The following is a 27,390-nucleotide window of genomic DNA, read 5'->3' on the forward strand; positions in this document are numbered from 1 at the left end:
AGTGATGAACCTTTGTTGATTGCCTGGTGAAAGCACAGAATTTGCAGTCCCCTCCTACAAATGATGTTTTCATCAACAGTAGTGAAGTCAATAAATTCATGCATAATGAGCTTCTGATCTCCTGATGACACACCCCTGTTCCATCAGACCTCCTCCATATCATCTACCCCCACCTCCCCTAAAAAGCCTGATCATCCAAAACTCTGTTGCCTGTTTTCAGATCCAAAGCTTTATGAATTGCACAGCTTTGAAAGAGATTTAAGTCACCAAACAGCCAATTTTGTGGAAAGGTACAGAGGGTCAATGATTTGTTTAAAAGGCAGGAATTGTAAGAGCAAGACGGAAAAGATTTCTGAAAGAATAAACAGAGTAAGATAGTCTTCAGGAAGAGAGGATGAAACTGCTGCAATTACCACCTTTAGCAAAGAAGCTATAGTACAGAGCATTGCAAGATGTAAGCAAGCCAGGAAGCAGTCTCAAATGTGGAAATCCAGTGAAGATAAGGAATACAAAATGGGTACAGTTAAAGGCAGATGAACTGGTATCAAAAACTGTGATAGAATCTTTTCTGTCTAGGGCAGAAAAGATTCTTCCAGCTTCTCCAACTTGTGGGAAGCTGGAGAAGAAATTGCAGAGGCTATTGCAGAGATTTTTGCTTCATCTCTGGCCACAAGTGACATTCTAGAGTGGCTAATGTGGGACCATTGTTTAAAAAGGGTATCGAGAACAAGCCAGGAAACTACAGGCTATTGAGTCTGACATCAGTGACAGGTAAGTTGCTGGAAGGGATTTTGAGGGACAGGATCTACCAACATATGAAGAGATGGGGCCTGATTCAGGACCATCAGCATGGCTTTGTGCATGGGAAGTCGTGTGTGACATATCTCTTGGAGTTCTTCAAGGTGATAACAAAGAGAGTAGATGAGGGTAGGGCAATAGTTGTTGTCTATATGGACTTTAGCAAGGCCTTTGACAAGGACCCTCATAGCAGGCTAGTCTGGAAGGTTAGATCACATGGGTTCCGGGGAGACAGCTGATTGAATTCATAATTGGCTCAGAGGTAGCAAGCAGAGGGCAATGGTCGAGGGTTGTTTCTCGGACTGGAGGCCTGTGTCCAGTAGTGTGTCATGGGTTGGTGTTGGGACCTTTGTTGTTTGTAATTTATATAAACAATTTGGATGTGAATGTACAAGGCACGGTTAGTAAGTTTGCTGACCAAACAAAAATAGGTGGTGTTATAGACAGTGTAAAAGGTTATGAAAAGTTACAGGGAGATCTTAATCAGCTAGGTATGTGGACTGAGGATCGGCAAATAGATTTCAATCCAGATAAATGTGAGGTACTGCATTTTGGGAGGTCAAGCTGGGGTTGTACATCGAGTGGTAGGGCCCTGGGGAGTGTTATGGAGCAAAGGGATCTAGGAATGCAAGTGCATCATTCACAGGAAGCAGTGATACAGGTAGATAGGGCAGTGAAGAAAGCATTTGACACACTTGCCTTCATCAGTCAGGGCAATGAGTATAAGAGTTGGGAAATTACATTGCAGTTATACAAAATGCTGAGGCCACACTTAGAGTATTGATATAGGAAAGACGTTATTAAACAAGAAAGAGTGCAGATTTACCAGGATGCTGCCTGGACTTGGGTGCCTGAGTTGCAAAGAGAGTTTGTGTAGGCTAGGACCTTATTCTCTGGAACGTAGGAGATTAAGGGGTGACCTGATAGGAGGTATACAAGATCATGAGGGGCATAGATAGAGTGAAAGCACATAGTCTTTTGCCCAGGGAGGGGGTGCTAAAAACAAGAGGGCATAGGTTTAAGATCAGAAGCGAAAGATTTAAAAGGGACATCAGGGGCAACTTCTTCACGCAAAGGGTGGTGCGTATTTGGAATGAACTGCCAGAAATAGTGGTTGAGGCGGGCAGATTAGCAACATTTAAAAGCTATTTAGATAAATATATGGATAGGTGAGGTTTAGAGGGCTACGGGCCAAATGCGGGCAGATGGGACTAGCTCACTGGGCAACACAGTCGGTATGGACAAGTTGAGCCAAAGGACATGTTTTCATACTGTATCACTCCATGTTGTCCTGTCATGATGATAAAACATAAAGACAGAGGAAACAGCAGAACATACTCCAGGGAAAACAGTACTGCAAGCTAGATGAAGCATCTCCTAAACTCAAGACCTCTAACTACTGCGAAGGAAAAGAACAGCAAATAGATGAGAACACTAACACCTGAAAATGCTCCATGTCGCACCATACAGGCTTGGAAATATATTACTGTCCCTCAATGAAATTCCCATGCCAACAGGACTATGGGCATATCAAAACCACATAAGCCTCAGCAGTTAAAAGTAGCAATTCACCACAACCTTCCCAAGGGCAATTAGAGATGGGCAGTTAGCAATGACCCTGCCAATGACACTGTTCATGAATAAATGACAAAAGGTTGCCTTGATAGACACAGAGCTCCAATCAACAAAGAGAACAGAGGGATGCAGAATGATGGCCATGAATACAGCTGAAGAGTTGTAGAGCTCTACAGAGCATAATCACTGCAAGTCACATAAAGAATTCAACTGAAAATCTTATTGGTGTTGGTTCCTATGTTGGTTAATGACATAAGATAAAAAAAATAATTTTCTACCTATATGTTTTAACAGACAACTTAAATAAACTAAACATAGCAGTTAGCAGCTACGAATACTAACAAAACCGAGCAATCACACATTAGCTACACTGCACCACTGGATATTCTCTTGAACTACAAAGAGCACAGCACCTTTCACTCTTTAAGCATAACCTACTGCATTCTCAGTGGTGCACAAGAATATTTAAAACATTCAATTATACAGCACTTTTCACAGCCTTGGGTTGTCATAAAGCACTTCAGATTAAATGCTACATCTCTGAAATATAGTCACTCTCGAAACAGTGGAAATATAGCAACCAATTTGGTGTTTGTGTAGTCTTGATATGCATGTCAATGACCAAATAATCTGATTTTCAGATGGAGTTTGAGAGATAAATGTTGATGAGGGCACAGATAACTCCTAAACTCTTCCCAAAAATATATTGTTGGGAAACCTTTTACATTCATCTGAGAGTGCACATCAGCCTTTAGTTTAACATCTCACTCAAATGATTACATCTTCAGCAGTGCAAAGCACACTCATTATTACACTGAACGTCTGGCTAGATCTTTACACTCAGATCTCAGGAGTGACCACAACCCTCCGAGTTACAGAAAAGAACACTGCCAACTGATCACAGCTGACAATTAACAAAGAAGTAAACATACTTCATTTGTACTCTCCACATACAACACTTAAAATATATTTTTCTAAAAAGCACTTACTATATCTGTGATCTATTGTATTTTTCCCTATTTTTCTAAAGTGAAAATCCAACCAATCATTTACAAGTTAGAAAGAAATTGCTTGAGGATTTAACAACTTTTTTTTTGCTGAATTTCCAAATGATAAAACTACAAAGTGAAAGTATTATAATTTTTTTTAAAAATTAGAGCAATATTTTTGTAATATCTTGGAATGCATTGTTTACAGCAAGTGACAACGCAAGACAACTGATCAAGAAGCTCCCTATATAAAGGACAAGTCAACGGCTGCCGAGAATCAGCAAACAAATTCAGCCTTTACAGAAAGGCTACATCACCATTTAGAACGTACAACTTAAATTATTCTAGCGTGTAATACTTTAATTGTGTAAAACAAAGCTGATGTCTAACACACAAAAGATTTTCTTGCAAGCATTGTACCACAAGTAATTTTCATGGTACCATTGATGGGTGACAAGTGATCAGCATGCTTTTAGAATTTAAACGTTTGTGTGGTGTTGGTGGGTGGGGGGGGGGGATGTGGGGGTAGGGGTGGAAGTGCATGGGGGAAGTGCATTTTAGTGAGAATGCTAACAATGTAGCAGTGAGTTGTTGGATAATTTTCACAGGATGGTGTGCACTGAAATTAACACCACAGTTGTTTCAAGTATATAGAGGTTTGCAAAGTTTCCCTTTATCTCTAGAGCCCCAAAGCTATCAAGAAAAATTTACAAATTGTCATAAGAAGTGCTTTTCAGTAAGTTGAATATTTACAAGCTGTTAATAAGGCCCAGTGCATTGGCACAGCAGTGCAGCAGGTAGTGCTGCTTCCTCATAGCTCCAGCAACCTGAGTTAGATCCTGACCTCTGGTGCTAACTGCATGTTCTTTGCATATTCTCACTGACACAAGATTGTCCCACTTCCCAAAAGCATGCTGTTTGGTTGGTTAATAGACTACTATAAACTACCCCGAGCACAGGTGGATGGTAAAGGAATCAGGAATGAGTTGCTAGGCATGAGAAAGAGAATAGGTTACAGGGAAATAAGTGGGGGAATGAGATTGCTCTGAGAATTGACATAGACTGCATGGGCTGAATGGCCTCCTCCTACATCATGAGATTGGATTTCGTAAACTTTTCCAGGAAGTGGATAGTTCATCTATGTACCAAATATGTCTGTGTATGCTGCTTACATCCATTGTATCATGCACTAGAAACAAAAGCTACCTTCATCTCTCGAGAACAGTTAAAAAGCTGAACACAAGTTTTATGGCTTGACCCTCAACAAAGTACAATCAAAGTATCAAATTCATGCAGGACTCAATTAATTTCAAGGAATGAAATTTGATGCATTTATCTTCAAATTCAAATATTTTGTGATGGCAGTATATTTTTCTGTTTGCTTAAGGAAAAAAAAGTGAAAGATTTAGCTAGAGAAAAAAAATTATGTCCACCAGTGCTTACCACTAAGAAATATAAATCAGACAATAAGTTCCAATGTCCACTCATGCAGAGTTAGATGCAGAAATCTGGATGTTGCTATCCGATTTTCCCTGCTTCTCCAGAAACTTTGCACAGGTGTCTCACCAAGAGACTCAGCACTGAAACACATGGAAGGTCATGTGGATACAGGTAGGGTAAACAAAAAAGCCAAACCTAGTTACTATTCCATTCGTCTAACCTTTGTTAGTTACAACTTCAAAAAAATTTTGACAGATTATTAAACAAGACTTCCCTTTCATAATTCGATGCTGACTCTGTCCATTCCCAATATTATTTTCCAATTGCCCCATTACCATTTCCTGAACAACAAATTTCACATTTTCCTTACCACTGATTTCAGGCACACTGGTCCATAGTTCTCAGTTTTCTTTCTCATTCCTTTCTTAAATTGTAGGGTTACATTTGCTGCCTGTGGAAACCATTCTAAAATCGAAGGATTTCTGGATCAAGAGCCAAATTCTTCAGAACCCTAAGATGCAGATCATGTCCCGGTGATTTAAAGGCCTCAGTAATTTCTCCAATGCTAGTTTTTTTTCAAAAAAACAAATGCTACTTTGACCTCCTGATATACTCTAAGCCTGTTGCCCTCCACCATTTCCACGTTTCCCATATCTCCATTTATGAAGGCAGACAAAATTTGTTTAAAATCTTTACTTCCTTATTTCTCAACATAATGTCTCCTGCCTCAGTCTGCAAGGAATCTACATTAACTTTTGCTATTCCTTTTTACATAACTTTAGAACTCTTATTTACTTCTACCAACTTTCAGTTTTTTTTACTTCCCTTTTCCTTATCAGTGTCTTACTCCTTTACTGATTTCTGAATTTTTTTTCCATTTCTCAGGCTTACTATCTTTTTTGGGTAATGTCAGATGTTTTCCTTTGATCCATAACTACATATTACTTGGGCAGACCATTTTCCTATTGATTTATTTGTCCTTTTAAAGAATTTGCAATTAAAATATAGCCATCTTAAAGTACTTATTCTTTAGAAGTTATCCATTGCTTGTAGTTTGCCCAGTTTACCAAAGTCAACTTGTGCCTCATGCCTTCATAGTTTGCTTTATTCAGATTTAAGATTCTGGTTTTAGATTTAACTAAATCACTTTCACTCCTTGCATAAAATTCTGTAATAGAATTTTAGAAATAATAAATAGAAATAATAGAAAAATAGATTTGGGTCCTGAATTTGATGTGTCACTGTGTGCATTAAGCATGCTGTTAAAGGAAATCACATCTAGTATTGACCAGATCCAGTTGGTGTCGATGTCTTAACACTGGAGTCTCCAGAATACCTTATGGCACGGTCTGCTCCGAATAAAAAGTAATATTTACGTTGTGCTCATGGCAACCTTGATTAAACATTTTCTTGGTTACTTTCATTTATACTTTTCATGCCTTGTTATCTGGGGCTTGTGTGTTCCCATTCTTGCATTGTCCCCATTTGTTCTTCCTTGGATATTTCTCTGATGACAGTATCAAACCCCTCATAAAACTTACCTTTTGTTTTGTTTAAACTCAGTATTGGAGCACAAGACATTCATAAGGTTAATTGGCCCTGTTTGGATTGAGCAGATAGATAGAACCTGTCCCAAGCAATTTATTGGGGGTTCTATCAATGAGAGTAGTATGTTCCTCACAGCACAGCCTACATCTTGTTCATGAATTTGCTCTTGCAGATAACACTTCTTTTTAAAATGATCCACATTCAACAAGTCTTGCCTCTAGTGAGGAGGCCTTGCCAATGTTAAGTTTATTGAGTTCCACATTAATCATAGTTGTCATGTGGGTGCAGGTGACAGTTAAACTGCAACTGGATAGTTCCACATACACAGCCTAGCCATTCCAGCTAGCCAGTCAAGAGCTGGGTATTTTCTTTCATGTCTGCCTGGAGTAAAGTTCAGTCCACAAAAGTTTACGTCCAAATGCCATTGAAGGAGATGAACTGTAGTGGATTGGCACTTTAATATTCAGGGCCTACTCAGCTTAAGATGGGTGGTAGTTGACCAGTGGGATGATCAGTGCCTCCATCACAGACAACTGTTGCCCTTGACGTCTACAGAAATTGAGCTAGGCTTATCATTTGTAACTGCTGTCTCCTGTCACATTTAAATGTTCTGCAGCAGTACTGGTGCCCTATTAAGGGCACAAACATGGGAAGAATTTGTGGAGATCCCAAGCCAATAAAACATCAGATCTCCTTGTGCCCCACCAAGTCCTTAACTGAATCTAAAAGAATGCAAGACAATGCATCTACCATAGGGCTTGATTGTAGGACCTGCCAAAAAGAATGACTCAGTTTGGCATCAATTCATTTCAGATGCTTTTTTTTGTCATTGTTTAGTCCTTGAGCCTTCCTCTCTCTCTCTCTCAAGGTATCCTCAATGCAATTTGGCCATTACTGAGAGTTTAATTCACGAGTACCATGGTGTGCTTGCAATCCAGCAGACCCATGCGGTGCATGTCATTGTCCAAAGTCCCTTCAGAGTTCCCTTACATTGCATGGTTCCTGGCTTCTATGCATTATTGCACGGAGGTACATAGCACACTTGCCAATGGAAAAACTGTACTGACAGAAAGACACTCACTTTCACATTGCTACTGGTGTCACACTAATTCCCTTCATCAATACATTTGATTCAATAATTCAGCATGCAATACTTGAATAAACCTGCAGATGCAACAAAATTTGGATTTGTGGTTAACAGTAAGGAGCACAGCTTTGGACTTCCAGAAGACTTAGATGGTCTGGTCAGTTGGGCAGACAAGTGGCAAATGGAATTTAATCCATACATGGGAGGTAATTCATTTGTGGAAGTACACAAAGGGAATACACAATAAATGAAAGGATGTTGAAAGGTCTGGATGAACAGAGGGAATGCAAGTCCACAGATCCTTAAAGGCTGCAGGACAGATCAATAAGGTAATTAAAAAGGTACATGGGATGTCTCCCTTTATTAGCTGAGACACTTTGTAAGAATAGCACTGTGATACTAGAATGGTATACAATACTTGCTAGGCCACAGTATGAATACTGTGTACAGTTCTGATTACATTGCAGGAAAGATGCTCATCCACTGGAGATGGTGCAGAGGAAATTTAAGGATTTTCTCAGGACTGGAAAACTTGCTATGTGGATATATTGGATAGGCTGGGGTTGTTTTCTTTGGACCAGAAGAGGCCAAGAGGAGATTTAATTCAAGTACATAAAATTAGTAAGGGACTTGACACAGTATATATGAAGGACCTGTTTCCTTTAGCATTGAGGTCAAACACAAGGGTGAATAGACAAAGTAATTGGTAGAAGAATTAGTAATATGTAGTTTTTTCCCCCCCAGTCTGTTAAGGAACCCTACCTAAAAGTATGGCTCAGGCAAAAGCCCTCATCACATTTAAAAAGTATTTGGATGAGCACTTGAAGAGCCATGACCCGTAGGAGTATAGATCCAGTGCAGGATGGTGGGATAAGCATAGTCAAAATGGTCAAGTAGCCAGTGTCATTTTATTTATTCCAATGTATTTTCAGAAGCTTACAGAACACAATATTTCAGGTAGAAGATAATAGCTTTATATTGTTTCAATTTAATAAAAAATAACCTCAATGAATATTTAGAAGTCATTGTTTGTAAAAATATAACAGCTAATTTGCACACAGAAAAGAATTCACAAACAGTTATTAAAATAAACAACCAGTTAATCCATTTTAGTGGTATTAGTTGATAGATGTTTGCTGACAACATTGAAAAAACACCCAACTCCTCTTCAAAAGAAGCACCATGGAACTTTACCACTTGAACAAATACACTGTTTAAAATTTCAGCCAACCAATGCCAACTGCAATGTTACAGGACTTCATTTCAACCCACCACATTTTGACTGTGAAGGAGCAATGCATAATTGTGTCAAAGTAACACTTGAAATCAGCTAATACTAACAGTACAATGAGATTATAAATACTGTGATATTTCAAAAGATAATGGATTACCCTTCATAGATACATACTTGTAAGATGGAAGATTGCATCACAGGCACTGATGTGAGATAGGAAGGCATTTCCAAGCCCTTGACCAGCGTGAGCACCCTTCACAAGTCCTGCTATGTCAACCACATTCAGAAATGCTGGTATTTTACTGTAAAAATTAATTAACAAAGTTAAACTTGCTTTTCTATCATCTATACATCAAACTCAATGCAAAATTGTTACAACAAACCCAAATCAAAAAAAATATGGGTACAGTTATGTGTCTTCATTATAAAAGACAAATCACAATAGCTCAGTGGCAGAGTCATGAATGGGGGGGGGGGGGGAAGAAATGGGAAAGAGCATGAAATACATCTGATTTGTTACATCAGTAAATATAGCAGTAATTTTCTGCAAAACAGTTCCACAAACAGCAAAAAAAGAGTAGTCAACAGTGGTCTGTTTCTGTTGATTGAGGGATTAAGTAATTCTACCCAAATGGGCAGATGGATCCCTGGTTATCATATCATCCAAAAGACAGCACTTCAATCCCTGATTTCCATAGTTAAGGATCAGCCTGAATTAAATATGTAATCCTTGGAAATATCATACTGAGAATGATATTGCCAAATCAGACCAATTTATCATTATAATTTTACGCTGCACATGATTCCACTTCATGTTGTCCTTGTGAAATGAAGAATGTAGAACTGTCTCAGAGGAACATACTCATTTCCATTACTTCCTGTGCACAAGAAATTACTAGGGTCTATTAAGAATGCTATTTTGCCATCCGAACAATAGCCAAAATGTTTCTAAGTCATTGATCACTTGCAGGCCTTCCAAAAAATGCTTAAAAACAAGGGACATGAAACCTGAAAGCCAGTGATCCTTTGATTAAAAGATCCAGACCCAAAGAAGCTGACGGAATGCTATTCCAATATCAAGTATCCTATAGAATGCCTGTGATCAGCCCTGAAATGTTTCCATTGCATTAAATACACATTGAAGTTGATGCTCAAACTGATATAACAATTTCATCTACCTATTGGAGATTCAAGTCTTCACTTTGAAGGTCATTTAATTCCCATTTTCTGACCACTTACCTTATTGCTGTTTGCGGGACCTTGCTGTGTCGAAACTGACTGCCACGCTGCCTCACATTATAACAGTGGCATCACTTCAAAAGAACTTTATTGGCTATGTAATACATTATTATTTTCTAAGGCCACTAAAGATGTTATAACTGTAGCTCTTTATTTGTTCTTTTGGAGCACGATGTTGCATGGGTCAATGTGGAGTAGCACAACATAAAAAAAAAATCACAAACCACATAGGGTACGTGCCCTGTGCAGAACATAAAATTTTAATTTATGCCTTAAACCTAATATCTAATTCTCTTCAGCCCTACCCCTAATTGCATAGAAATAAAAAAATTCTATTTAAATTTTCTTAATTATTAATAGTATATTTTACTGGAGACAAGAGACTGCAGATGCTGGAATCTGGAGCAACAAACAATCTGCTGGAGAAACTCAGTGGGTTGAGCAGCATCTGTGGGAGGAAAGGGAACTGTCGAAGTTTTGGATCAAAATCCTGGATCAGAACTATGTACAAAATAACAATACAATGTACTAATGGAATTGTTAATACACTAGTTATGGTCAAAGGCAGTAAAAACTGTAGATGCTTTATCTTTTGTTACATGACAAGCTTAGTGCTAGAAACTATATACAACAAATAGTACAAGGTGATAAAGAATTACAAATTTTCAATTATTTCCAGAAAAACAGTTCAACTGCTGGACATGACAAGGATAAAGAGCTTAATTACACAGAAGGGAAACAAATCTATTTCAAAGTTATTTCTGCATTGTTTAAATAACAGATACAACTTAAGAGTCATGGAGTTATACAGCAAAGAAACGGGCCCTTCAGCCCAACACATCTATGCCAACCAAGGCACCTACCCAAGCTAGTCCCATTTGCCTGCATTTTGCCCATTTCCCTCTAAACCTGTATCTGTCCAAATATCTTTTAAATGCTGTAATTGTACCTGTCTCTACAGCTTCTTCCATATACTCATCACCCCTCTCCACGAAAGACTTTCCCTCAGATCCCCTTTAAATCTTTCCCCTCTAACCTTAAATCTATGCCCTCGTCTTAGGCTCCTTTAGCCTGGGAAAGAAATATATGCTCCTAATGATTTTATATACTTCTACAAGATCACCCCTCAGCCTCCTCCACTCCAGGGAAAACAGGCCCAGCCTATCTATCTCTCCTTATAACTTAAGCTATCCAGTCCCAGCAACATCCTTGTGAATCTTTTCTGCGCCCTCTCTAACTTAATCACATCCTTCCTATAGCATGGCAACTAGAACTGCACACAATACTCCAAATGCAGTCTTACCAACATCTTATACAGTTGTAACCTGATGTCCCAACTCCTGTACTCAATGCCCCAGCTGATGAAGGCTAGCATGCTATGCTTTCTTCATCATCCTGCCAACTTGTGTTGCCACTTTCAGGTAACAATGTACTTAATATTCTAGGTGTCTCGGTTTTAGAACACTGTCCAGAGCCCTGCCATTCACTATGCATGCCTTTCCCTGGTTTAACTTCCCAAAATGCATCATTCCACCTTGTCCAAGTTAAATGCCATTTGCTATACCCGTGTCCACTTTCCAAGTTGATCTAGATGCTATTCTAACCCCCTAAATCTTGTTGAAGACAACTTTCTTCACTGTCCACTATAGCACCAATTTTAGTATCATTCTCAAACTTACTAATCATGCCACCTACATTCTCATCCAAATCATTAATATACAAAACAACAACAGGGAACTCAACACCGATTCCTGAGTAAACTACTGGTGACAGGCCTCCAATCTGAAAACCCTCCACTACCACCCTCTGTCTCCTATCACCAAGTGAACTTCATATCCAGTTGGCTAGCTCACCCCGGTTCCCATGTGATCTAACCTTCTGAACCAACCTACCAAGCAGGACCTTGTCAAAGGCCTTGTTAAACTCCATGTAGAAAGCATCTACCACCCTTCCCCCAACAATCCTCTCAGTTACCTCTTCAAAAAAAACTCCATCAAATTTGTGAGATACGCACAAAACCATGCTGACTATCCTAATCAGTCCTTGCCTTTCCAAATGCAGATAAATCCTGCCTCAAGAATCCTCTCCAGTAACTTTCCTACTGCTGATGTTAAACGCACCAGCCTGTAGTTCCCTTGCCATCCATCCAAACCACCATCCAGTTTTCCAGTAACTCACCTGTAACTAACAAAGATACAAAAATCTCTTCCAGGCCCCAGCAATTTCTTCCTTTTGCTTCCCACAACGTCAGACCCCAGCATTTATTCACCTTTATGCATTTCCAAGACCTCCAATACCTCCTCTTTAGTAAAGTCAATATGTTTCAGAACATCACTGTTCTCATCCCTGAACTCGTGAGCTTCCATTTCCTTCTCCACACTAAATACAACAGTACCTCAAATACAGCCATCAGTATCATACTGCTCTGTGGTCACTGATAAATGACACTGGAAGGAATTTTTTAAAAATATTTTTAGTGCATCTTTTGGGATTTTGGAGCAGCCATTGTCGGAGTGGACAGAGTCAGAGAGTGGCTTCAGCACAACAGGCTTCGGCATTTACTTAGGAGTGAATCAGGAGCTGAGAGACCAAGGAGCAACGGGTCCCTCACAGGTCCGGGCTAATTTAGAAGGGCCAATAAAAAGGAGGTCGTGTGAAGCGGAGCAGCCATTTTGGAGCTGCCATTGTCAGTATGGACAGAGTCAGAGTGAGTGGCTTTGGCACAACAGGCCTTGGCATAAAGAGGCGGAGGCCATCTGCAACAACACTGGTGAGTAGCTGGTAAGTAAAGGTAAGGTTTACTGTTACTGTTATAACTTTTAAGCAGACTACAGCTAGGTAAGAAAAAAAAGTTCAGATGGAGGGCAAGGCGATGTGCTGCAGCTGCATGATGTGGGAGCTAGTGGACCCTCCTGTGGTGCACAGTGACCACATCTGCATTAAGTGCTTGAGGCTGCAGGAACCTCAGCTCAGAATTGAGCTGTAATTCAGGGAGGAAGAGAGTTATGTAGATGCTGTGCATCAGGAGGCAGTCACCCCCCTTAGAGCAGGTACTTCTAGGGTCTAGGAGGCAGATAGATGGGTGACTGTCAGGAGAGGGAGGGAGGGAAGGGGGGGAGGGAGGGAGGGAGGCAGGGAGGGAGAACAGGTAGACAGAGCAGAGGACCCCAGAGGCTGTTCCCCTCAAAAACAGGTATTCCGCTTTGGATGCTGTTGAAGGGGATGACCTACAGGGATCAAGCGACAGTAGCCAGGTCTCTGGCACTGGGGCTAGTCCTGCTGCTCAGAAGGGAAGGGGGGAGAAGAGGAGGGCAATAGTGATAGGGGACTCAATAGTCAGGGGAACAGACAAGAGGTTCTGTGGACATGAGCGAGAATCCCGGATGGTATGTTGCCTCCCAGGTGCCAGGGTCCAGGATGTATCTGATCGGGTCCACAGCATTCTTGTGCGGGAGGGAAAGCAGCCATAAGCCATGGTACATGTTGGTAGCAACGACATAGGTAGAAAGAAGGATGAGGTCCTGAAAAGTGAGTTTAGGGAGCTAGGCAGAAGGCTGAAGAACAGGACCTCAAGGGTAGCAATCTCAGGATTGCTGCCAGTGCCACATGATAGTGAAGGTAAGAATAAGAGGAGATGGCAGGTGAATGCGTGCCTGAGGAGTTGGTACAGGAGGCAAGGTTTTAGATTTTTGGATCATTGGGATATCTTCTGGGGAAGGTGGGACCTGTACAGATTGGATGGGTTATACCTGAACTTGAGGGGAACCAATATCCTTGCAGGCAGGTTTACTAGAGTGGTTCAGGAGGGCTTAAGCGAGTTTGCAAGGGGGAGGGGAACCGGAGGGATAGGTCAGTGGAAGAAGTGCATGGAGTAAAGCCAGATCTAACATACAGAGAGGCATTGAGGAAGGAGAAGCAGAATATAGGGTATAAAAGTAGTAAAATGGATGGACTGAAGTGCATTTACTTCAATGCAAGAAGCATCAGGAATAAGGGTGATGAACTGAGAGCTTGGATAAATACATGGAACTATGATATTGTGGCTCTTGCAGAGACTTGGCTGTCACCAGGGCAGGAATGGATACTGAATATTCCCACATTTCAGTGTTTTAAAAGGGATAGGGAGGGGGGGGGGGGAAAGAAGAGGAGGACGGGTGGCATTACTGGTCAGGGATACTATTACAGCTGCATAAAGGGTGGCTAATGTAACAGGATCCTCTCTAGAGTCAGTATGGGTGGAAGTTAGGAACAAGAAAGGAGCAGTTACTCTACTGGGAGTATTCTATAAGCCCCCTGATAGCAGCAGGGATACTGAGGAGCAGATTGGAGGCAGATTTTGGAAAGGGGCAAAAATAGCACTGTTGTTATCATGGGAGACTTCAACTTCCCAAATATTGATTGGCACCTGCTTAGTACCAAAGATTTAGACGGGGCAGAGTTTGTTAAGTGTGTCCAGGATGGATTCCTGCCACAGTATGTTGACAGGCCAACTAGAGGGAATGCCACATTAGATCTAGTATTAGGTAATGAACCGGGTCAGGTGACAGATCTCTCAGTGGGTGAGCATTTGGGGGACAGTGACCACTGCTCCCTAACCTTAAACATTGTCATGGACAAGGATAGGAGCAAAGAGGACAGGAAAATATTTAACTGGGGAAGGGCAAATTTTGAGGCTATAAGGCTAGAACTTGCAAATGTGAATTGGGATGACATTCTTGAAGGGAAATGTACTATGGAGATGTGGTCATCGTTCAGGGATCTCTTGCAGGATGTTAGGGATAAATTTGTTCCGGTGAGGCAGAGAAAGAATAGCAGGGTGAAGGAACCACAGTTGACAAGAGAGGTAGAACATCTAGTTAGGAGGAAGAAGGCAGCATACATAAGGTTTAGGCAACAAGGATCAGATAGGTTTCTTGAGGAAGATAGAGTAGCAAGGAAGGAACTTAAGAACAGGCTGAGGAGAGTAAGAAGGGGACATGAAAAGGCCTTGGTGAGTAGGGTTAAGGAAAACCCCAAGGCAATTTTCACTTCTGTGAAGAGCAGAAGGATGACGGGAGTAAAGGTAGGACCAATTAGGGATAAAGGTGGGAAGATGTACCTGGAAGCTGTGGAAGTGGGTGAGGTCCTCAATGAATACTTCTTTACAATATTCACCAAGGAGAGGGGTCTTGATGACACTGAGGATAGTGTTGGTAAGGTTAATGCTCTAGAGCATGTTGATATCAAGAGAGAGGTGTTGGAGCTGTTAGAAAATATTAGGACAGATAAGTCCCCGGGGCCTCACGGAATATTCCCCAGGCTGCTCTGCAAGGCGAGGGAGGAGATTGCTGAGCCTTTGGCAAAATCCTTGAGTCCTCGTTGTCCACGGGAATGGTACCAGAAAATTAGAGGGTGGCAAATGTTGTCCCCTTATTCAAAAAAGGTAGTAGGGATAGTCCAGGGAATTCTAGACCAGTGAGCCTTACGTCTGTGGTGGGCAAGCTGTTGGAAAGGATTCTTAGAGATGGGATCTATGGGCATTTAGGCAATCATGGTCTGATCAGGGACAGCCAGTATGGCTTTGCGAAGGACAGATCACGTCTCACAAGCCTGATAGTGTTCTTTGAGGAGGTGACCAGACAGATTGATGAGGGTAGTGCAGTAGATGTTGTCTAAATGGATTTGAGTAAGGCATTTGACAAGGTTCCACATGGTAGGCTTCTTCAGAAGGCATGGGATCCAGGGAAGCTTGGCTGTGTGGATTCAGAATTGGCTTGCCTGTAGAAAGCAGAGGGTTGTGGTGGAGGAAGTGCATTCAGATTAGAGGGCTGTGACTAGCAGTGTCCCACAACGATCAGTTCTGGGGCCTCTGCTTTTCGTGATTTTTATTGATGACTTGGACGAGGGGGTAGAAGGGTAGGTTTGGCAAGTTTGCAGAGGACAAAGGTTGGTGGTGTTGTGGATAGTGTAGAAGATTGTCGAAAATTGCAGAGGGACATTGATAGGATGCAGAGCTGGGCTTAGAAGTAGCAGACAGAGTTCAATCTGGAGAAAAGTGTGAGGTGCTACACTTTGGAAGGACAAACTCCAAGGCAGAGTACAAAGTTAATGGCAGGATTCTTGGTAGTGTGGAGGAGCAGAGGGATATGGGGGTCCATATCCACAGATCCCTGAAAGTTGCCTCACAGGTGGATAGGGCAGTTAAGAAAGCTTATGGGGTGTTAGCTTTCATAAGTCAAGGGATCAAGTTTAAGAGCCACGAGGTAATGATGCAGCTCTATAAAAACTCTGGTTAGACCACACTTGGAGTACTGTGTCCAGTTCCGGTCACCTCATTATAGGAAGGATGTGGAAGTGTTGGAAAGGGTGCAGAGGAGACTTACCAGGATGCTGCCTGGTTTATAAAGTATGCATTATGATGAGAGACTAAGGGCGCTAGGGCTTTAGTCTTTCAAGAGAAGGAGGATGAGAGGAGACATGATAGAGGTGTACAAAATATTAAGAGGAATAGATAGAGTGGACAGCCAGCACCTCTTTCCCAGGGCACCAATACTCAATACAAGAGGGCATGGCTTTAAAGTAATGGGTAGGAAGTTCAAGGGAGATATCAGAGGAAGGTTTTTTTTACCTAGAGAGTGGTTGGGGCATGGAATGCGTTGCCTGGGGCGGAGGTGGGCAGGAACATTGGTCAAATTAAAGAGATCACTAGATAAGCATATGGAGGAATTTAAAATAGAGGGATATGTGGGAGGAAGGGGTTAGATAGTCTTAGGCAAGGTTTAAAGGTCGGCACAACATTGTGGGCCAAAGGCCCTGTATTGTACTGTACTATATAGGCATCAGTATTAAGGCCTGCATTTATTGCCCACCCCTGGCTGTCTCTCAGAAGGTGGTGGTGAGCGACTATTTTTTTTAACCTCTTCAGCTCTATTCTTGAGTAGGGCGTTTCAAGATTTAGACCACGCAATGAAGAATGACAATACATTTGCAAGCCAGGATAGTATGATACTTCAAGGAATGTGTACAAGCAGTGGTGTTCTACGTGTCTATGGTCCTTGTTCTTTTCGATGATGGAGGGTACAAGTTTGGGAAGTGCTGTCAAACACAGGCTAACCACAGTGCATTTTGTACATGGCACACACTAAAGCTGTGGTGAGAGGGTGGTGGAGGGAATGAACATTTAGGGTGGTGGATTCAAGCAGGCTGCATTCTCCAAGCAGGAGAATTCCACATTGACTTGCTCCCTGTAAATATTGCAAAGGCTTTGGCACGACAGAAGGCAAGTCAATTGCTGCAGCCTCTGACCTGACCTCGTAACCTCAGCATTTATGTGGTTGACTCACATGCGTTTCTGGTCAACTGTCTCTCCCAGACTGTTGAGGGTGAAGGACTTGGCGAGGCTAAGGCCACTGAATTTTATCAGTGGGTGGCTAAAGTCTCTCTTCCTGAACATAATATTCGTGCCATAACATAGTGCTCCTTATCACTCATTAGCCCTAGCCTGAATATTGTCTAGGTCTTGTAGCAGGCAGACAGAGATAACTTCATTTGCTGAGAAGCTGCAAACAATTGAACATTGTGTAATCATAGGTCAACATTCTCACATCTAACTTTGTGCTGAAAGAGAGATAATTGATAAAGCAGATGAAGACAGTTGGGATTTGGATAGCACAGTAATCTCCAACAACCACATCTATCTTCCTTTGTCTGAGAAATGACTCCTAACATTGAAGTGGTTTCTCCTTGATGTCCATTAACTTTAGTTTTAGTAAGGCTGCTTAATGCCATGAACAATCAAATGTTGTCAAGGACAATCATTCTCATCTCATCTTTGGAATTCAGCTCTTTATTGAAAGTTTGGATCAAGGCTGTGACGAGTTCAGGGGAGGAGTGATCCTGACAGAACCCACACTAGACACTGAGAAAATTACTGGAAAGTAAATGTCACTTGACATCCATCATCACTTTGGTGATGATTGAGAGTTGACTGGGTAGTAATTAGCCAAATTGGATTGGTTCCAATTCTTGTGAAAAGTATCAACCTGGACAACCTTCCGTAATGTTGGGTAGACACAGTGTTGTAACTCTACTGGAACAGCTTGGCTGGAGGTGTCAATGGTTCTGGCACTCAAATTTTCAGTATTATACCTGGGAAATAGTCTGGTCCCATAACCTTTTGCACTCATATTCCCAGCCTAGTTAGCAGTTTATTATCCACCACCACTTATGATTACCATACAGTTAGGTAGTTATGTCCTTCAGACTAACCAGCTTGATCAGAGGTAGTACTCATACAAAAACGTTTATACACATTTGGTGCAGATGAAAATATTTCTGTAAGCTCTGAGGTCCCCTGTCACTGCAAGGCCGATACAAGGTTTCTGAACCAAATTTTTCTTCCCCAACAAAGTAGGCTAAAACCAGGGAACTAAATAATTCACCTCAAATGAAACCACAGGGTATGATGTTCAGTTTCACTTTAATTTAATCATAAATGTGGTTACATCTGTATTTCCAACTCCGCATATGGTTCATGGCTAATGTGCTGCATGGCACTATTATAAAAGCCAATGGACTTACACAATAAATAAATCAAACTGGAAGCAGAACTCTACAATGAAACATGCCAGAAACTGATAATCTGGTCATTTATTTGCTATTTGTGAGACCATACTATGAACAAATTAACTGGTCATTTTTCTCTAGAACAATTAACATTGCAGAAGCAGCTCATTGGCAGGTGTTTTGAGATACTCCAAGCTAAATTCCATTTTGCCAATAAATATGTTAATTTGAAAATCCTAATGTAGGAGTCATTTCAGGAAACTCCAATCAGTAAATTGAAAGCTGCTTTCTATTGCATCAAAAAAAATGACAGTTTCTGTTTATCATTCACCAGCCATCCTGTCACTTGCAAAAATCGCCAAATCGGTTTATCAAAATACAAACTAGATTAATTCAAGAAACAAAAATAAAATTGGTAAAAGGTATCAGCAGTTATAATTAGGTAATACAACAACAAAAAAAATCACAAAAGAATACCATCATCTGGCCATTAGGAAATTTAACATCTTTATTCTGATCTATAGGTTAAAAAAATGAGGTACAACAAATGAAGAAATGAGATGAAGCTGGATAGAAAGTGTCTCGTACAAGTCACAACAATAAAGACAATAAAACTATATGATCTTACATAAAGTTGTACAAGCACAAGTGAAGTGAGAAGCTCACTTCAAACCTGATTAATATCTGCTGGTATTTTTTTTGAAAGGGGGCTACAAATGGATTGTATCATAGATACAAATGAAGATTTTCAAAAAGCATCCCAAGGAGGTTTTATTGTGCATGTTATTTTATGGAGTGGCTAAGCATACTTCAAAGTAAAAAATTATGTTCTGGAACTTAAGAATTTCTAAGTGCCCAGAAAGGTTAGTCATTAAACCTTAACCATCTGCACACATCAAACAAAAATCCAATTTTCTAAAATATCTAAATTTAGTTTCCTAACTAAAATATCAAAATGTCCAAAGGAGTACTGCTGAGTTGTAAGGAAAATAAATTAACATACCTGGGAGGCTTATGGTAATTGCAGAGGAAATCAAACCGCTCATCTGGAACAGGCACTCTGCTTTCATTGGGATCAATAGTACAGAAGGGAAAGTTTTCTGCAGCTGCCTGGCTCTTTGTTAGAACATTAAAGAATGTAGATTTCCTGTTTCACAAAAAAAAACGAGAGCTTTTCAGCAAATTCTTTGATATAAATACTTGATACAGTGCAAGTGAATGAATAGCAAGACTATCATTTAAGACTGAACTTCCCGCATACAAACATCAACTGATTAAATTATCTTGAGATAAGGACAAATTTGAAAGACTAAACTTTATCAGAGATTTTACAAACAATACTAAATAGGTCTTAAGCATAGAAAATATATTATAGCACAGGCACACAAACATCCCACCAATACTCAGAAGCTCAACTGTATCCAGGACAAAGCACCTGCTTGACTGATGTACCATCCAGCAGCCCAAATGTTCATTCCAACACCAGTGCACACCATCTACAAAGTGAACTGCAGTTACTCACTTTGGCTACTCCACAGCACCTCTCAACACATGATCTTCACCATCAAGGACAAGGGGTTCTGACACATGGGAACATCCCATCTGCTTATGCACCTCCCTCCAAATTGCATATTATCCATTTCTTCATTAGTACCACGACTAAATCCTGGAACTCCCTACCCAACAGCACTGTGGGAGTAGCTTCACCAGAAGGACTGCAGAGGTTCAAGGCAGCTCACCAATTCTTTCTCAAGGACATGTACAATAAATGCTGGTCTTCCCAATAATGTCTGGACGATGATAAAATGAATTTTGAAGAACACCAGAAGCACTACAGCAGTGTGCAGATCTCAGAAGGCTGTTTCATGATTGTTTTGCACAATGCGAGGGATGCTAGTATTAGTACTAAAGAACGGAATGCTTTTCTACTTTCTGCCGAGGGTAGATGACAAGATGTTTCCACCAGGTGACAAAGTTACAGGATGAGGAGCTAGGTCATTTAAAACTGAGATGTGTAGGAACCTCTTTTCACAGAAGTTGGTGAATCTCTGGAACTCTCTGTGCCAGAAGGTTGTGGTGGCTAGATTACTGGAGATACTTAAAAAGTAGATGATTTTTTGAAAAGAAAATAAATCAGGGAATTGAGCGATATGGGGTACAGGCACAGAAGAGATGAGGTCCGGAGCAGATCAACCGTAATTACATTGAACAGCTGGGTAGCCTCAAGGAGCTGAGTGGCCTACTCCTATGCCTATTTTCTTCTATTTTTAATGAGTCTATACTGAGCACTTCCATGGAGGTTTAGAAGAAACAACAAGAAATAATCCTCTATTGACACTGTAACATGCTTTAACCCCAACCACAAAGAGCACTTCATAACCAAGTTTTTAACATCCACTAGATTATAATCCAAATGAAATTTTAACTTAGAACCAAAATTTTCAGGAAGGACCAAGAACCTGACAAGGACATGTCATCCTCTGTTAAAGATACTTCCATGTTTTAAATTCATTAAAATCAGCAGAAAGAAATTCGGCAGATTCTGTAACCAGCAGGTTACTCCTCAGTGAGGAGATTAATGATACAGATTTGGGTTATCCAAATGGTTTTTAGCAATCGTGGGATCAGAGGAACCATAAGGATTACTTACGTGGAAACAATGGAACAAATAGTCATTGCACCATTGTTTTCACTGCTGACTCTTTACTCAGATATACTACTCTATTTCCATGCTTTTCACCCCTATACCTACCTTTCCTTTCTAGATACGTGTCCTTGAGTTTAATGTACTCTAGGATTCAGAAAGGCTAAAATCCAGGAAACCAAGAGACAAGTAAATAACTTCTAATAAAATTTTATTTTCAAAAGAAATAAAAGGACAACACCAGCCAATTGAAATGGTGCATCTTCAAAACATCTGTACAGATCTGGAACATCTTTTGAAGTTACAATGTTAAGCATGCAATACAAATACTTAAAAAAAAACTAGGAGGCCCAGACTAAATAGAAAGATCATTAAATACTAATGTATGTATAAAATGACCAGAGTTGAACACAAGGTAATGTAGATATTTCCAAAGGGTAAATTATGATAAATCTAAGAAAATAAGCACATGCCAAGGAAATCTTGTGACTACTACAACTATCCTTGTTCAAAGGAGAGATGATTCCAAGCACTGGAGTACTTCCCCCTTTAAATCTATTGACCACAGTGTGCAGATTTCTTGATTTGCTATGTAGCTGATCTGGCCATGATTACGTTAGTACAGTTTCTTCCAAGGTAGAGATACTTAATAGAACTCAGCCTAGCAGATGGTACAGAATTCATCGCATGGGTTGGGTTAGAGGGAGTGGGTGAATTATCTTGAAGGAGGGGCTGAGAATGCATTAGCCTATGAAACAAAGGAAAAGACAACAAATACTCATCAGAAGAAGCCAGAGATTTTGGAGTGAAAAGAACCCAGCTTCATGGATGATTATACAAACATGGCTTAGACATAAACTTGACTAATGGATAATGAAATTCTTCTTGAAATGACAGCAACCTATGTGATTATTCATTCCACTTCACACCCAGCCCAAAACACCATGGTGAGTGGTGGTCTGAGCTGCACAATGGCACCAAATCAAATGTTTCATTTCCTTCTGGAACTTCCTTCTCCTTTCAGTATCACAACTAGTTCCTGCTATCCTTCATGCCTCCCTTTTAAAATCCTTGTTTTATACAAATCCCAGCACCCTACCTGTATTTCTCATCAACATTTTCAGAAACATTGAGCAAAAACTCAAGGAGATTCACAAGGATGTTGCCTACAAAATTCCAGGTGCAGTCTCACCTACGCCCTGTACAGCTGCAACATGATACCCCAACTCTTGTACTCAATGCCCCGTCCAATGAAGGCAAGAGTGCCATACACCTTCATCAGCTTGTCCATCCATGTTGCATGTAGATTAGATTACTTTATTGTCATATACACCAAGGTGTAATCAAATTCCTTGTTCACATGAAGCTCGGAGTCAACAGTATACGTGGTGATAATAAATACGACAACTGCAAAACAGCAGAATGGTGCAAAGATTGTAGTGCAATCTGAGGTAGTACAAAAAAAGAAATTCTGAAGTGATAATAACAGAATAATGGACAGAGGTAAAATTAAGGGCACAAGAACATGGCATCACCACGAGGAAGAGGGTGTGAAAGAGGTGATTGGTTCAGAAGTCTGATAGCAGTGGGGAAAAAAGCTGTTATTGAATTTGAACGTCTGTGCTTTCAAGCTTCTGTATCTTCTTCCAAGGCGGCAGAAGAGGGAAAGGAAACGGCAATGGTGTTTAACAGAGAGGAGGTGTACAGCACATATCCATTGTCACTAAAAATCTTTTTTCTCTCCATTTCACCTTGGCTTATCTGCAAAAACCTGAATCCATGCATTTGTTACCTGCACACTTGACTACTTCATAGAACTTCAGGTTAACATCTTATGTCCACTTTTACAGCAGAGAACAGCTTTCAAATTTGTTGTACTTATTCAGGTTTCCCTCGTTTCTAGAAATACCATGCTACCACAAAATGTGATGTTGTCGCTAGGACAGCATTCAACAACTGGTGTGTCACAGCAAAAGCACCACATTGTAACTCTGACTGCCATTCTGCTGTCATCAAGTAAATCAGTACAATTGTACCTGATAATGGAAGCATCCATTGGAAGATAGACACAAAAAGATTGACAGCTCGGTAATGGATCCCAGTGACAGCTGTATGTTTTTGATCATCATTGAATTCTTCCACCAAAGTGGTTTGGGTGTCAGAAAAAGATGTCGGAACTAAAAACAGAAAATGCTGGAAATATTCACAGGAGAGACAGCACATTGTTTTGTTTTCAGATTTTCAGCATCTGCAGCATTTTGCTTTTGAAAGATGTAAGCTACAGCTGTTTTTGCAATTGGAAATGAAAAATTGACCACTGATTGACTTTTGAAACTTGCACATGTTAACTGTCAAGAATTAAATGTCAAAAGTCAGATTATACTCTAATATTTGGCTATTCCACTAACATTTTCTCTAGATGACAGATCTAAAGACTCACCTTGTATCACCAAAAATCAACATGGATCATTTCACCTATTTCAATCACTAATATATTGAAAGATATTTGCAACATTCACTGCAACAGTTGATTATTAATTTTTCATTTGGTTAATTTCATACATTTCCAACATGTCCATAACAAGAATAATTCAGTGATACTCATAACGATGCTGATTAGTTGAACAATGCAGTCAAATTACGTAATAGAGGAAAACAACTTTCCAGTGTATGATTTGCAAGGGATTGTATTCAAGCACAGTGAGTAATTAGAATGTTATCATTTATTGCTAAGGGAATCAAATACAAAAAATAAGCATCCTTCAGTTCGACAGGGCATTAGTGAGACCACAGCTAGAGTAATATACACAGTTTTGGTCTTCTTATTTAAGGATGATAATGCATTATAAGCAGTCCAGAGAATTACTAAACTAATATGTGAAATGGGCAGGTTGCCTTATGAGGAAAAGTTGGACAGACTAGTTTTGTATATGGTAGAGTCCAGTAGGATGAGAAGACAATTAACTGAAACACAAGATCGTGAGGTGGTTTGAAAGGGTTGATGGTGAGAGGATGTTTCTTCTTGTGGGAGAATCTAGAACTTGGAGTTACTGTTTAAAAATAAGGGGATAGCCATTTAATGCAAAGTTGAGGTGAAAATACTTCTGGGGGTCATAAATCTTTGCAACTCCACAGAGAATCTTTGAATATCTTTAATGCAGAGCCAGATAGGTTCCTAATAAGCATGGTGAAAGGTTACAGTAAGTAGATAGAATACAATTGATGTTATAATTAGATCTGCTGTGATCTTATAAAACAGCAGAGCAGACTCAAGGGGCTGAATGGCCTACCTCTGCACCGAATTCACACGCTTCAATGCGAATCACTCAGTAGTGTACTTTGCTTTCATGACAAATGATTTTTTTTGGTGGAAACCTTAACGCTACTAAAATTTTACTTCAATCTAAAATAAAAGCCATGTGTGTCGCTTGTATCAGAAAACTATGCATCAATGCACATAATTTTGTGGCAGTTTAGAAAATGAACTTTTGACCTCTCAATTCATTTACTAGTAAACTATTGTACCATATGACCCATCAACAAAAGAAGAACCAAGTGTGAAAATGTCAAAACACTGTCACGACCATGGCATTTTGGAGATGATGTTGTCAAGAAATGACAGGTAAAATGCAAAAGCCTTCCCCCTTGCTGATGTGAAATGGTAATGAACAATGATGGAGTTTTCCCTTACAAGTTGCCACATTGCTCCCATCAACCACATCCTGGAATACAAGACTAATGATTTGCATCAGAATAACAAGGACTTCAGCAGTTGTTCTTATATTCATTTTTGATATCTATACATAGCACATCTTAAGTGGGAGCTGAATGCACGAATATAATGCACTTACAGTTAACAGAACGCACTAATTTGAAGTCTCAAAGACTGAACAAAATGGTTCCAGATTATTAAATTGTAGTACTCTGTAGTTCAAACTCCAAATTCAAAGAAAATAAAAATTTGCGGAAAGAATAGGGTGACTGGATCATATCGGAGGAAGGGGATTACAGTATTAATGAAATCACAGTTTGTGCTCTTTCCCACTGGATGGAAACAGGTTGACTACTGGTAGAATTACCATTCAAGAACAAATGTTTTGTGCAAAAATAATCTTAAAACTGCAATGGCATTATTCAATAGTGTAAAAAAAGTAGTTATGAAGCTGAAAAATATTTTATTCTGAGTCATTTCATTTTGACACTGAAATGGTTGCAATGGCTGGAGGGTGGGGAGGGTGGGGGTGGTGGGGATGGGGGTGGAAGGAGAGACATGGGAGAGTGGTGATTTGGAGAGCACAAAGCAGAATCTTAAATGAGCCACCACAAGAGTAATATCTGAACAGAATGACTGTTTGCCCAAGGGCTGACAGACCCAACACTTCTGGAAAATGTCTCCTCCATGACCAACAGTACCATGGTATTATGGTACCAAATGGCTTCTTTTAAAGTCTCAACTCATTTCTCGCTCATCTCTCAACCCAACCCCAAAAGCTTTCTCCAAAGGAACAAGGAAATAAAAGAAAGGTCAATAAAAGCAGTACAAATGAAAACTGGGCCATAGAAGAGTGCACAGTTTTTTTTAAAGAGATGCCCAAACTGATCACTGCAAATTACAACAAATTAAATAAAGTAAGGAGGCAGCATCAGGTGATGTGTTGCAGCTGCATGATGTGGGAGCTGGTGGACCCCACTGTGGTTTCTAGTGACCACATCTGCAGCAAGTGTTGGTTGCTTGAGGAACTCAGGCTCAAAGTTGATGACCTGGAATCTGAGCTTTAAACGCTATGACACATCAAGGATGGGGAGAGTTACCTGGATGTTGTGTTTCAGGAGGCAGTCACACCATTAGATTAACTACTTCAAATTCGGTCTGTGGTCAGGGACAAGAGGTGTGACTGTGAGTGAGGCAGGTGAGGGGATCCAAGAGGTAGTGCTGGAGGAGCCTCAGCCCTTAAGCTTGTCCAACAGGTCTGAGATTCTTGCTCCCTGTGTGGCGGATGGGAGCGGGGGCTGTAGGAAGAATGAGCAACCAAGCAGTGGCACCATGGTTCAGGGAGCCATTGGGGTGATGGGGGGGGTGGGGGGTGGGGGGTGGAAGAACAGAAATGTAGTTGTGATTGGGGATAGTATAGTCAGGGGAATAGACAATTCTCTGTCGCAAAGATCGGGAGTCCCGAAGGCTGCGTTGCCTGCCTGGTGCTCGGGTTCGGGACATCTCATCTAACCTGCAGAGGAATTTGGAAAGGGAGGGGAAAGATCCAGTTGTCCTGGTCCATGTGGGTACCAAAGATCAAGGGGTTAAATGCATGGCTCAAAGATTGGTGTGGGAGAAGTGGATTTGAATTCATGGGACATTGGCGCCAGTATTGGGGAAGGATGGAGCTGTTCCAATGGGACAGGCTCCACCTGAACCATGCTGGGACCAGGGTTTTGGCAAATCACATAACTAGGGCTATGGATAGGGCTTTAAACTAAATAGTAGCGGGGTTGGTTCAACAGATTGGAAAAGTATGGATAAAATAAAAGTGAAGGAGAGTGCAGGAGAGGTTACTGACATCTCCAGAATAAAGAATAAGACAAAGTTTAGACATGGATAAGAATTTAACTTCAGGCAACATGGAGACAAATTTGAGAAGGGTAGTGAATATAGGACTGAAGGTATTATATTTGAATGCATGCAATCTATTAAGTAAGGTAGATGAGCTCATAGCACAGTTAGAAATTGGCAGGTACGATGTTGTGGGCATCACAGAGTGGTGGTTGAAAGAAGGTCACAGCTGGGAGCTAAACATCCAAGGATACACATCCTATCAAAAAGACAGGCAGGTGGGCAGAGGGGGTGGGGTGGCTCTGTTGGTTACAAAGAAATAATGAAGTCAAATCCTTAGCAAGAAGTGACATAGGATCAGAAAATGTAGAATCCTTGTGGGTACAGTTAAGAAGCTGCAAGGGTAAAAAGACCCTGTTGAGAGTTTGCAATTTGAGAGGGAAAAGCTAAAATCGGATGTATCGGTATTACAGTTGAGTAGAAGTAACTACAGAGGCATGAGAGAGAAGCTGGCCAAAGTTGATTGGAAGGGGATCCCAGCAGAAATGATGGTAGAGAAGCAATGGCAGGAGGTTCTACGAGTAATTCCGAAGATGCAGGGTCAGTTCATCCCAAAGAAGAAACTTTCTCAGGGGAGGATAAGGCAATTGTGGCTGATAAGGGAAGTCAAAGACAGCATAAAAGCAAAAGAGAAGGCATACAATATTGCAAAAATCAGTGGGAAGCAAGAGGATTGGGAAGCTT

At 40.6% G+C, this 27,390-nt stretch overlaps 1 protein-coding gene across 1 annotated transcript in view; it reads right to left on the minus strand.

Annotated features, from left to right (window-relative positions):
• ola1 (Obg-like ATPase 1) overlaps positions 1-27,390 on the minus strand; it is a 134,458-nt gene that overhangs the window by 94,370 nt on the left and 12,698 nt on the right. The window contains exons 3-4 of the mRNA XM_052013923.1: positions 19,458-19,601; positions 8,846-8,973 (exon numbers count right to left, since the gene is read on the minus strand). Of these exons, the coding sequence (XP_051869883.1) occupies positions 8,846-8,973; positions 19,458-19,601 (272 nt within the window). The remainder of the gene's footprint in view (positions 1-8,845; positions 8,974-19,457; positions 19,602-27,390) is intronic.

This window comes from Pristis pectinata, chromosome 1 (assembly GCF_009764475.1).
Source record: "Pristis pectinata isolate sPriPec2 chromosome 1, sPriPec2.1.pri, whole genome shotgun sequence".
Lineage (NCBI taxonomy): Eukaryota > Metazoa > Chordata > Chondrichthyes > Rhinopristiformes > Pristidae > Pristis > Pristis pectinata.